The following is a 13,558-nucleotide window of genomic DNA, read 5'->3' on the forward strand; positions in this document are numbered from 1 at the left end:
CTGTGTATATTTAGTATGTATACATAAATACACACATGTAGGCATATATTGAGAAAATTTGGATTTTTACTTAGATTTAAAATATATATCTACTGTATATGATATAAATTATATATACTGTTAAATATCTAAATAATAAAATATTGTGCTTTTTAAAATAAATAAAATCTTTGTCCAGGATTACATTTGCTGGTTCATTTCAAGCATTTTCCATTCATATACACCAAATGTATCATTTACAGTGAACTGAATACATTATTTATGTGGAATAATGCAAAATGCTTTAATTTGATAAAGGGAACATTTGATTTTGTTACTAATTGCTGTACTATTTGTTGTGTACCTTATCGTTAAACTTATTGAAGCATAACAGAGTTGACAGTAACAGAGTTGACAGTAACAGGGTTGACAGTAACAGGGTTGACTAACACAGTTGACAGTAAGAGAGTTGACAGAAACAGGGTTGACAGTAACAGGGTTGACATTAACAGAGTTGACTAACAGAGTTGACAGTAAAAGGGTTGAATAACACAGTTGACAGTAAGAAAGTTGACAGTAACAGGGTTGACAGTAACAGAGTTGACAGTAACAGGGTTGACAGTAACAGAGTTGACATTAACAGAGTTGACAGTAACAGAGTTGACAGTAACAGGGTTGAATAACACAGTTGACAGTAAGAAAGTTGACAGTAACAGGGTTGACAGTAACAGAGTTGACAGTAACACGGTTGACAGTAACAGAGTTGACATTAACAGAGTTGACAGTAACAGAGTTGACAGTAACAAAGTTGAATAACAGAGTTGACAGTAACAGAGTTGACAGTAACAGAGTTGACAGTAACAGGGTTGACTAACACAGTTGACAGTAAGAGAGTTGACAGAAACAGGGTTGATAGTAACAGGGTTGACTAACACAGTTGACAGTAAGAGAGTTGACAGAAACAGGGTTGACAGTAACAGGGTTGACATTAACAGAGTTGACTAACAGAGTTGACAGTAACAGAGTTGACAGTAACAGGGTTGACAGTAACAAGGTTGAATAACACAGTTGACAGTAAGAGAGTTGACATTAACAGAGTTGACTAAAATAGTTGACAGTAACACAGTTGACAGTAACAGAGTTGACATTAACACAGTTGACAGTAACAGAGTTGACAGTAACACTGTTGACAGTAACAGAGCTGACATTAACAGAGTTGACAGTAACAGAGTTGACAGTAACAAAGTTGAATAACAGAGTTGACAGTAACAGAGTTGAATAACAGAGTTGACAGTAACAGAGTTGACAGTAACAGGGTTGACAGTAACAGAGTTGACAGTAACACAGTTGACAGTAACCGAGTTAAATAACAGAGTTGACAGTAACACATTAGACAGTAACAGAGTTGACAATAACAGGGTTGACATTAACAGAGTTGACTAACAGAGTTGACAGTAACAGGGTTGACAGTAACAGGGTTGACAGTAATAGGGTTGACAGTAACAAGGTTGAATAACACAGTTGACAGTAACAGGGTTGACAGTAACAGGGTTGACAGTAACACAGTTGACAGTAACACAGTTGAATAACAGAGTTGACAGTAACAGAGTTGAATAACAGAGTTGACAGTAAGAGCGTTGACAGAAACAGGGTTGACAGTAATAGGGTTGACAGTAACAGGGTTGACAGTAATAGGGTTGACAGTAACAAGGTTGAATAACACAGTTGACAGTAACAGGGTTGACAGTAACAGAGTTGACAGTAACATAGTTGACAGTAACAGAGTTGACATTAACAGAGTTGACAGTAACAGAGTTGACAGTAACAAAGTTGAATAACAGACTTGACAGTAACAGAGTTGACAGTAACATAGTTGACAGTAACAGAGTTGACAGTAACAGAGTTGACAGTAACAGAGTTGACATTAACAGAGTTGACAGTAACAGAGTTGACAGTAACATAGTTGACAGTAACAGAGTTGACATTAACAGAGTTGACAGTAACAGAGTTGACAGTAACAAAGTTGAATAACAGACTTGACAGTAACAGAGTTGAATAACAGAGTTGACAGTAACAGTTGACAGTAACAGAGTTAAATAACAGAGTTGACAGTAACAGAGTTGACAGTAACATAGTTGACAGTAACAGAGTTGACATTAACAGAGTTGACAGTAACAGAGTTGACAGTAACAAAGTTGAATAACAGACTTGACAGTAACAGAGTTGAATAACAGAGTTGACAGTAACAGTTGACAGTAACAGAGTTAAATAACAGAGTTGACAGTAACAGGGTTAAATAACAGAGTTGACAGTAACACAATTGACAGTAACAGAGTTGACAGTAACACAATTGACAGTAACAGAGTTGACAGTAACACAATTGACAGTAACAGAGTTGACAGTAACAGAGTTGACAGTAACAGGGTTGACAGTAACAGAGTTGACAGTAACAGAGTTGACAATAACACAGTTGACAGTAACACAGTTGAATAACAGAGTTGACAGTAACAGAGTTGAATAACAGAGTTGACAGTAACAGAGTTGACTAACAGAGTTGACAGTAACAGAGTTGACTAACAGAATTGACAATAACAGTTGACAATAACAGAGTTGACAGTAACAGAGTTGACAGTAACACAGTTGACAGTAACAGGGTTGACAGTAACAGAGTTGACAGTAACACAGTTGACAGTAACAGGGTTGACAGTAACAGAGTTGATAGTAACAGAGTTGAATAACAGAGTTGACAGTAACAGAGTTGAATAACGGAGTTGACAGTAATAGAGTTGAATAACAGAGTCGACAGTAACAGAGTTGACAGTAACAGAGTTGAATAACAGAGTTGACAGTAACAGAGTTGACTAACAGAGTTGACAGTAACAGAGTTGACAGTAACAGGGTTGACATTAACAGAGTTGACAGTAACAGAGTTGAATAACAGAGTTGACAGTAACAGGGTTGACAGTAACAGAGTTGACAGTAACACAGTTGACAGTAACAGTGTTGTCAGTAACAGAGTTGACAGTAACAGAGTTGACTAACAGAGTTGACAGTAACACAGTTGACATTAACAGAGTTGACAGTAACAGAGTTGACTAAAATAGTTGACAGTAACACAGTTGACAGTAACAGAGTTGACATTAACACAGTTGACAGTAACAGATTTGACATTAACAGAGTTGACAGTAACAGAGTTGACTAACAGAGTAGACAGTAACACATTTGACAGTAACACAGTTGACAGTAACAGAGTTGACATTAACAGAGTTGACAGTAACAGAGTTGACTAACAGAGTTGACAGTAACACAGTTGACAGTAACAGAGTTGACATTAACAGAGTTGACAGTAACAGAGTTTACATTTTCTACCATGTTGTGCTTTAGCTCAAGATGCTAATCTTAAACCACGTGCCTGTCTAAAACATAATTTGATGAATTTTCATAATGTTTTTGTAATTAAACAATTAATCAGAATTCACTGAAATATCACAATAACAGATTTGCAATATAGTTAATCTACTATTGGTGTATCCTAAAGATGTTGTACTAATGAATGAGAAAAGTATAAATGACAGGCGAAATAAGTAGAGTGGGAGCCCTTAAGTTAATATTCTCAATATCAAATTGGCTTATATGATTTGTGTTATTATTCAAAACTGAGAATGATAGATGGTTACCCTAAATGTACCCACAATTCTAGAATCACATGCGAATACACAGTACATACACCTTAATATTTGGCTCCCTAACAGGAAAATATGAGTAAATAAATGTATGATTCAAAACAACCCTTAATGTATTTTGTCATAAAGCATGGCACTGTATTAAATTCTGAGTGTGTGTCTGAATTTCTGCCATCTCATTTGACTAACAGCTCAGGAAACCACAGTTTACTGTTGTCAGTTCAGACAAGAAAGAAGCTGACAGCATAAAGCTCCCTATCTTTGTCCAACAGAGTTTCAGTTACTGTACCAGGGTTATTTTTAGACAGCCGTCAGTTTCATGAGTGGAAAGCCTTTGTATTAGAGTTAAAGGAACAACTCACACCAAATTGAAAAATGTCATCATTTACTATTTCAAGTGGTTCTAAACATTTATGAATTTCTTCTTCTTCTTCTGTTGAACACGACTGTAACATTAAATAATAGGAAATGTTGAGTGACGGGTTTAACATTAGATCATACCGTTTTCTATTCTCTGCTTTAATAGTGTACATAAAATGAGAGTTTTATAATGAATAACAAATAATACCATAGTATAAAAGAGGTTAAACTTCCTTAAACAAGCTTGTAAATCAACACCCACTCTGTTAACTTCACTAAAGGTGTGTGACGGTCTGGCTTCAAGGGTTAGTTCACCCCAAAATGAATATTTACTCACTATTTTGGTCCCTTAAAAAGTGGTTTCCATGAGTTTTTTTATTTTGATAAACGCTAAAGAAGATATTGTGAGGAAAGTGTTAAAACCTGTAACCATTGACTTCCACTGAAGGATAAATAAAATGCGGAACTGTGACCTAGCCTGGAGTTAAATATGGACTTTACGGAAGCTAGAGGTTACAGGTTTCCACCTTTCTTCAAAATACCTTCTTTTGTGTTCAACAGAAGAAAGACACTGGACCTGATGAGTGAGTAAATAATGAGAGTTTTCTTTTGGGGGGTGGACAATCCCTTTAAAGTTTAAAGACAGTGAAACTTCAGTCCAGCTGAGGGCGACACACAAATACACGCCAGGCGTCACAGCGAGCAAGAAAGGAAGTCGTCAGTCACCCGGAAGTTCGCGCAACACGCTTGTAAACAACTCGCGAGGAGGACAAATCAGACTGAAGTATATATGATCGTTTGTTGGATTTAACGAAACATCAGGTAAAATAACGAGTTATTGGGCAATAAGCTGTACTGGCTTTTATTGGTCAAGCCATATCAACGCCAAACTCAACTGTAACGTTAAATAATATGAAATGTTGAGTACGTTACGGGTTTAACATTAGATTATACAGCTTTCTATTCTCTGCTTTAATTGTATACATTTAGATTTTTGGGCGTATGAAGAGTGTTTCCGCGTTTATTTCAGAGCATTTGATAATTTGATCGCAATATTATATGTAATTATTGTAGCTGATCATGGCGGCGGAGGCGGGTAAAGCGGCGGAAGGGATGGTAGATCTGGAAGAGCCGAAGAAAATGACCAGAGAAGACTGGAGGAAGAAGAAAGAGCTGGAAGAGCAGAGAAAATTGGGAAATGCTCCAGCTGAAGTCGACGAGGAGGGAAAGTATGTTGAACAACTGAATATAATGCATGATATGTATAGTACACAAACATTTCCTGACAAAAGTCTTGTCGCCTATCCAAGTTTTAGGAACAACAATTAATAACTTGACTTCTAATTGATCATTTGGTATCAGAAGTGGCTTATATGAAAGGCGAAGGCCTCTAGATTACGCTTATTTGACCAAAATAAATTATGATCATGCCTTGATTTTTAATTATTTCATTAGGACAGTAAGGTCTGACTTTCTTAGACACAAGTCTTGTCACTTAACAGAATTAATGTCCAGTATAAAATATAAAGTCATAGTGCAAAGGATAAAGAATGAATATTGTGTCTGACTCCATCATGAGCTTGGAGGACTGCATCCACACATCTCTGCAATGACACAAATAATTTATTAATAGTCATCTGGAATGGCAAAGAAAGCGTTCTTGCAGGACTCCCAGAGCTGATCAAGATTCTTTGGATTCATTTTCAATGCCTCCTCCTCCATCTTACCCCAGACATGCTCAATAATGTTTATGTCTTGAGACTGGGCTGGCCAATCCTGGAGTATCTCGACCTTTTTTGCTTTTCGGGAACTTTGATGTGAAGGCTGAAGTATGAGAAGGAGTGCTATCCTGCTGAAGAATTTGCCCTCTCCTGTTTGTAATATAACGGGCAGCACAAATGTCTTGATACCCCCATACTGAATGTAACCCCAAACCGCAATTTTTTCTTCACTAAACTTTTATTTCTGTAAGAATCTTGGGTCAAAACAACTGGGATCAAAGACAAAACTTTTGTCAGGTAGTGTAGACATCACCTATATAACTGCAGGTTAACTATGTTTATATATAATAATAACATTAACTGTTAACAGTTATTGGTTACAAATTAATTAGTTAAAGATATTAGTAACTAATACATTTATGGTAACTAACAACCTTCACTTTTCCGAATTTGATTGCAATGCAATGATGTGCACTTAAAGCAAAAGCAAATATCACATTCCGATGGTATGATAACCTTGCATAAAAATATAACGATGTTGTGATTACTGCTTTAAAATATATCATTTTCAATGCCCAGGTAAAAAAACAGCAACTTTTCCCCCATTGAACACTATGTATTTTGTTTTAATAAACATTTAAAATATTTTGGAACAGTTTCATTTCTTTCGAAAACATCGATTTTTTTTACAACATGACAAGGCATGTTTGGATAACTTTGTTTTCTTTGGATATAAAGTAAAGCCACTTCACTGTTCATGTCCATAGCATGCTTGGATGTTGGTGCATAAGAGGTTTGTTTTTCAAATGTTTGTTGAATTGTGGGCTGACCACTAGCTTTTGATGTGGAGGGTTCCTTGCTGCTGGAGATACTGTTGCCATACAAAATTATAAAATCGTCTTTAACAACACTTAAAAAACAACAATTGGCATATACCTCAGGAACGATTTAACATAAAATTTCAGCGGTTCTAAAACTGTGCCTTTTCCAAAACTCTGTAAACCTTGAAACTGGTTAGCATCTCATGCCTAGATTGAGGTAAAGTTGGTTTTAGATTTTATATACTCTCCACACCACCCTTAGTGTCCCCTTCAATATACTGGGGCATTAGGACTTTCCCATGTGGTCTCCCATCCAGGTACTGACCAGGCTCAGCCGTGCTTAGCTTCAGTGAGTAACCGGTTTTGGGTTGAAGTCATCCTTTGCGTGCGATTTCAGACCAAATATTCAAAGTACCATGGTAAACAGTATAGTGAGCGTGTCACAAGTTGTCACTGAATGAATGTGCAAATATAAAACTTTACATCAATCATGCCAAGTTGTCTTTAATGTAACCTTTATCTATCTGACCATAATATTTTGTTTCCAGAGATATCAACCCTCATATTCCTCAGTACATCTCATCTGTCCCTTGGTACATCGACCCTTCAAAGAGACCCACCCTCAAGCATCAGAGACCCCAAGAGGAGAATCAGAGTAAATTTGCACCCATTGGAGACTGGTACAAGAGAGGTGTACAAGAAGTAAGCCCTTCTCCTACCCATATATTTATAAGTTTTAAAAGAAATTTAGTGTGTAAAACCCTTTTTCTTTGCCCTTCTTTCATTTAGAAATCGGTGAGCACAAAATTCAGAAAAGGAGCATGCGAAAACTGTGGCGCGTTGACACATAAGAAGAAAGATTGTTTGGAGGTAAGTGGTTTATACAATAATGTTATGATTTTTACTTTGTATGGATAGGTTAAATAGTAGATCATTACTACCAAATAATGTTTGGTTTTAGGTCATTAAATTGATTTTTAAACTTAAAAAGGAACCTATGCATACACTTATTTAACAAGTATGCAGTACAATTCATCAAAAGAGACACTAAAGACATTGTTCAGTTTCAAATAAAAATAGTTTATCAGAGAATCGTGAACAAATGAGTCACGGCCTCTAATAAATATTAAGCAGCAAAAGAGATTTCCACACTGAATATAATACTTTCTGGTAGAGGTGTGAACCTACCCTGGTCTCAGAGTTCAGTTACGATTATCATGCCATCGATTTGGGTTAATTTGATATCTCGGTTCATCTCAGGGCATTGACAATGTTTTTCATACACAATTTTATATTTTACTTCACAGCACAGGTATTGTTGTATTAAAATGTATAATTTATAAGCACATTTTCTGTTTATTTATAATACAATTTTGTCCTTTAATATAAGCAGTCAGATATTTGAACTAGGGGTGTCAAAATTAATTGTTTTTTTTTTCTCTGTGCACCGTGATGCAGACTCAGTAACCGAAAATATAAAATTGTTTATGGAAAGCATCGCCAATACACCGAGTTACTGAATTGAACCGAATCGATGGCATAATAATCGTACCCGAACCTTGAGACCAGTGTAAGGTTACAGCTCTAACAACTGTACCTTTAATTTTACCTGCTTAAGGAAAAAAGAAATGAATTGTTCACATTTTTTTAAAGCAGTTGAAGCATTTTAACTACTTGAGGTCGCCTCCCTCGCCATAGTAGGCTACTGCATTATAGCGCATGAGATAAAAGACGTAATACATAATAACCGGTAGGATCTATTACTGAACCGATACCGAATTGTCCGTGTCTCTATTGCACCGAATAAACAATTCATTTTGACACCCCTACTTTATGGGGTTGCAAATCAGCATATTTAAATGGTTTCTGAAAGGGACCATGTGACACTCAATTCAAACATGGCATCACATGAATAAATTATAATTAAAAAAATTATTTAGTTGAAATTGTATATTATTGAAATTGAGAGAAATTTCTATACAATAATTTCACATTAAAATTAAATTATGCGCAAAAATGTTTTTCACAGAGACCCCGAAAGGTTGGAGCAAAGTTTTCTGGCACAGGCATTGCACCGGATGAGCACCAGCAGGTTCAGCTCTCAATGGATTATGATGGAAAGCGAGATCGCTGGAATGGTTATGATCCTGATGAGCACATGCGCATTGTAGAGGAATATTCTAAAGTGGATCTGGTGAGTCAAACATACTGTTGGGTATGTTTGTTGGATATATAATAGATCTTTCTTTTATGCCAAAAATCATAAAATGATTGAGTAAAAATCATGTACATTGAAGACATTTTATAAATTCTCTTCTATAAATTTATCATTCAGTTTTTGATTGGTAATGTGCATTACTAAACGCTTCATACAGGCATCTTTAAAGAGGATTTTTCTCAGTATTTCTTGTTTATCCTTTTAAACCTTCAGATTACAAAATTTCAAATAGATTAATCAGCCAAATTTTGTCCCATCCTAATAATGTATAGATGGTATTTAGTCAGCTTTTATGCAGTGTATCAATTTCAATATAAATCAAAATGACTGGTTTTGTGCTCTAAGGTCACATTTATTGATTTGGCAGATGCTTTTGAGCGACTTACAAATGAGAATAAAAGAAGCCTGTTTAATTATTATCTAATTTTATTCCCACAGGCAAAGCGTACTCTCAAAGCTCAGAAACTCCAAGAGGAGTTAGCATCTGGTAAACTAATGGATCAAGCTGTAAGTGTATACAACATACTTTATTTTCTAGGTTTTTTTTTCCACATTCATTTTTTAAGCATGTGATATTTGTCACGTAAATATGTGTGCTATAAAGTTGAATATGATTACATTTATTATCTGTGTTTATAATTCTATATGTTTCAATCTTGCAGAACTCACGGAAGCATGAGGAAGCAGTACAGGTATATATCATGATGATTATAAAATAAAACTTCAAATGTTAAGAGCCACTAACTTGAATAAACATTTTCCTTTTCCCTGAACAGGACCACAGCAGTGAAGATGAAGATGAGGACAAATATGTTGATGACTTTGACATGCCTGGACAAAACTTTGACTCCAAGAGAAGAATCACAGTTAGAAACCTGAGAATCCGAGAGGACATCGCTAAAGTAATTATAACAAATACAATTCTGCAGACCACTGCATGTTAAGGATGTGTTGTTACTCATTTTACTATTAATAAGTGTCCATTTTGATGAGCTAAAATAAATTGAATAATGTTTTGATGAGTAGCATAAATATGATTACTTTAGTATCATCAGCATGGGTTGTTGCAGTAACATGCTTTTGCTGTTCTTATTGTACAGTACCTCAGAAATCTGGATCCAAACTCCGCCTACTATGATCCTAAGACTCGAGCCATGAGGGAGAACCCATACTCCAACACTGGAAAGAATCCAGAAGAGTAAGTGCATTTCTCTATTCTTCTGCATGCAGTCAAGGGACACAAATCTTCTAAACACAAATTTTGTCACTGTTGTGGAGCACACTAGCTTATAGATATTCTCAAAACTAACAGACGGAAACTAATATAATTTAAAAAATGTAAAAAAAGAATTTTAATGGACCCTTTAATGGGGAATATAGTATAATTCCATGTTCAATGAAGCCAACAGAACAATATCGTCTGCGAATAACAGAGATAAGATCCTGTGGTCCTTCAGCATGCACTGGGGCGATTTGCTACTGAGTGTGATGCAGCTGGGATGAGTATCAGCACCTCCAAGTCCGAGGCCATGGTGCTCCACCGGAAGATGGTGGTTGGCCAACTCCAGGCTGGAGGAGTTCAAGTATCTTGGGGTTTTGTTTACAGAAGTATGGAACGTAAGATTGACAAGCGGATTGGTGCAGCGGCAGCAGTGATGCGGTCAATGTACGACTGTTGTGGTAAAGAAGGAGCTGAGCCGAAAGGCAAAGCTTTTGATTTACCGGTCAATCTATGTTCCTACTCTCACCTATGGTCATGAGCTTTGGGTCATGACCAAAAGGACAAGATCTCGGATACAAGCGGCTGAAATAAGTTTCCTTCGCAGGGTGGCAGGGTGCCCCCTTATGGATAGGTTGAGGAGTTCTGTCACCTGAGAGGAGCTTGGAGTAGAGCCGCTGCTCCTCCACATCAACAGAAGTCAGCTGAAGTGGCTCGGGCATCTGTTTCAGATGCTTCCTGGACGCCTACCTAGGGAGGTGTTCCAGGCATGTCCCATCGGGAGGAGACCTCGGGGAAGACCCAGGACACGCTGAAGGGACTATGTCTCTTTGCTGGCCTGGGAACGCCTTGTGATCCCTCCGGAGGAGCTGAGAAAGTGTCTGGGGTTCTCTCCTAAGACAGCTGCCTCCGTGACCCGGTCTCGGAAAAGTGGTTGAAAAACGAACGAACGAATAAATGAATGAATAGTATAATTCGGATTGCATTCGTACAACACACATTCAGTGTGTACAGTTGAAGGCAAAATTATCATTATTATAAGCTTGTGAAATTAAAAATAAATTGTCAAACATTTCTCAGGTTATGTTTAACAGAACTATGACATTGTTCATGGTATTTCCTATTATATTTTTCTCCTTGCGAAAGTTTAGTTTGGCTGTAGTCAAAAATTATTTTCAATTTAAATACTGCTACGATTAATATAATTAGCCACCTTTTGATCGACTGGCAACAGAACAAACCACTGTTGTCGATTGACTTACATTATTACAACCTAATTAAGCCTATAAATGCACCAAGCTGAATACTAGTAACTAGTAAAATATTGTATTGTCATCATGGCAAAGACAAAATAAATTAGTTACAATTTTATTTAAGATGTTACAAATTTGTTATTAAAATGTTAATGTTTTGAAATATTTTTTTTCTCTCCATTAAACATCACTGAGGAAATATTTGAAAAAAGAATACAAACTGGACGGCTAATAATATTGATTATAGAACATAATCAGGTGTTATTATTAAAGTATATTAGTATTATTATAGAACACAAATACTTATTCAAAACACATACCTGCTCGAGTGAACATGTTATGCTGCGTTCACACCAGACACGAAAGAAACGTCAAGCGCAAGTGATTTACATAGTAAGTCAATGCAATGACGTGAATTACGCGATTCAGCAAACGAGTTTTGCGCACTTAATGCAGGTATCGCACACATTGCTCGAGTTGGAAAATCTGAACTTCCATGGACATTTGCGCTGCGTTAACCAATTAGGAGCTTTCTCTTGTAAGCGAGTGATTATGACGTAGCATCTGTTGTTGGTGTCCCAGGGGAAATCCTCCTGCCGACACCGGACAACCGATGATCAAACTGGGCTCAGCTCAGTCGGAAGCACCGCTGAAAGCTTCCATCATCCAGGTACAGTTTCTGGAGGAGTTTATGAGCTCACAGAGCTGGGTGCACCTCAGAATGGATCTGGTGTACTCCGGCACGGCTCCAAACGAATCGACATTGTTTTTTTAGTCTTCCTAAAGCACATAAACACAGCTATTCTCTCAATAAAATCCATGTTAGCCATTTAGCAATGAAGCTAGAGTCACCGGGCAGACAGAAGCCCTGCCCATGATGCAAATCCGAGTCTGTTGTGAAGTGAATTTGACGCACGAATGAAGCAAGTGAATTCAAAATGTTCATGCACGAATAGCACGATTTATCTGCGCGTACTGCGTCTGGTGTGAACACAGCTTTAGGATCCAGCCCATAATAGGGCATTTTTAATGTTTGATTGTTTTAAATGCCTGTTTCTGTAGTTGTGTCCTCAATCTAATGTGTTTACCTTGACAGGGTGGGCTACGCTGGAGACAACTTTGTGCGCTATTCTGGAGACACTATTTCCATGGCCCAGACTCAGCGTGAGTTATCTTGATTTGTCAACTCATACATAAACTCCTGTGTACCTCATCGTGGTTGAACTTTTAATCGACTTTAATGCTTTGCCTAAAGCTTTTGGATTGACGTTGACTAGTCGCATTTCGCAGATCACATGTTTTTTGACCTGAACTACATGGCAGCTTTCCACACTAAGGTGGTTCATTGAATGAAACTGCCCTCAAATTATTTAAAGTAGTTTTATCAAACGTTATTTATGTCAGCGTCAAAGATTCACGTGAACTTTAAATCGTCAAATAGATGCCAGTTAGATAGCTCCATGCAAATACCCTAGGGCAGGGGTGTCCAAACTCGGTCCTGGAGGGCCGGTGTCCTGCAGATTTTTAGCTCCAACTTGCCTCAACACACCTGCACGGATGTTTCTAGAAAGCCTAGTAAGTGCTTGATTAGCTAGCCCAGGTGTGTCTGATTGGGGTTGCAACTAAACTTTGCAGGACACCGGCCCTCCAGGACCGAGCTTGGACATGCCTGCCCTAGGGAATATGCTAGCCAATCATGTTTACGCAATCCTGGAAAAGTAATGTTATTGGCTGTTGCCCTTTGTGAAGCGTAGACACAGACTTGCTTTGTGAATGAAGCGTGCAGAAACCGTGAAGTGCGCAGGTGTGACGAACTTCACAGCGTGTGTAAACACCATCCCCAGTGAACGCTGTAAAGATGTGCAGCGAGGAGACATCTGATAACCAAGATGAGCCAGTAACTGAAAAACGCCCAACTTGAGCAGGATTTTGAGCAGCTTTCTAGCACGCACTATCATAGCGGTAAAATACGTCTGAGTAAGTCTCTGACAGTGTAATAAGGCTTAACGTTATGGCCTTTGTGTTTCATGCGTTATATTATGAATAGCTCACATGAATCTGTGTGCTGAGGGCGTATGCATTACTTCTGTAATAAAGATCTGTTATTGTTACCTTCTTACTAGAACATATAGTGATCAATGTGTTGACAGCATTTATTTAGCAGTAAAATTAGCCAGAGTGCTAATGTTGCATTATTAACGAAATGAAAGTGTTGAGAATGCATTTGTTTGCACTAAAATTAGTCAGTGGTAATGTTGCTTTAGGGGCTGTCAAACAGCATGTGTATATATTTCCTGCAAATAA

At 37.4% G+C, this 13,558-nt stretch overlaps 1 protein-coding gene across 1 annotated transcript in view; it reads left to right on the forward strand.

Moving 5' to 3' along the window:
* The first annotated feature begins 4,749 nt into the window (after window positions 1-4,749).
* Window positions 4,750-13,558, forward strand: part of slu7 (SLU7 homolog, splicing factor) — a 14,499-nt gene continuing 5,690 nt past the window's right edge. The window contains exons 1-10 of the mRNA XM_056472714.1: window positions 4,750-4,844; window positions 5,097-5,251; window positions 7,113-7,266; window positions 7,354-7,434; window positions 8,594-8,758; window positions 9,221-9,289; window positions 9,445-9,474; window positions 9,559-9,684; window positions 9,883-9,980; window positions 12,351-12,418. Coding sequence (XP_056328689.1) covers window positions 5,103-5,251; window positions 7,113-7,266; window positions 7,354-7,434; window positions 8,594-8,758; window positions 9,221-9,289; window positions 9,445-9,474; window positions 9,559-9,684; window positions 9,883-9,980; window positions 12,351-12,418 — 940 coding nt within the window. The 5' untranslated portion in view covers window positions 4,750-4,844; window positions 5,097-5,102. The remainder of the gene's footprint in view (window positions 4,845-5,096; window positions 5,252-7,112; window positions 7,267-7,353; window positions 7,435-8,593; window positions 8,759-9,220; window positions 9,290-9,444; window positions 9,475-9,558; window positions 9,685-9,882; window positions 9,981-12,350; window positions 12,419-13,558) is intronic.

This window comes from Danio aesculapii, chromosome 14 (assembly GCF_903798145.1).
Source record: "Danio aesculapii chromosome 14, fDanAes4.1, whole genome shotgun sequence".
Taxonomy (NCBI): domain Eukaryota; kingdom Metazoa; phylum Chordata; class Actinopteri; order Cypriniformes; family Danionidae; genus Danio; species Danio aesculapii.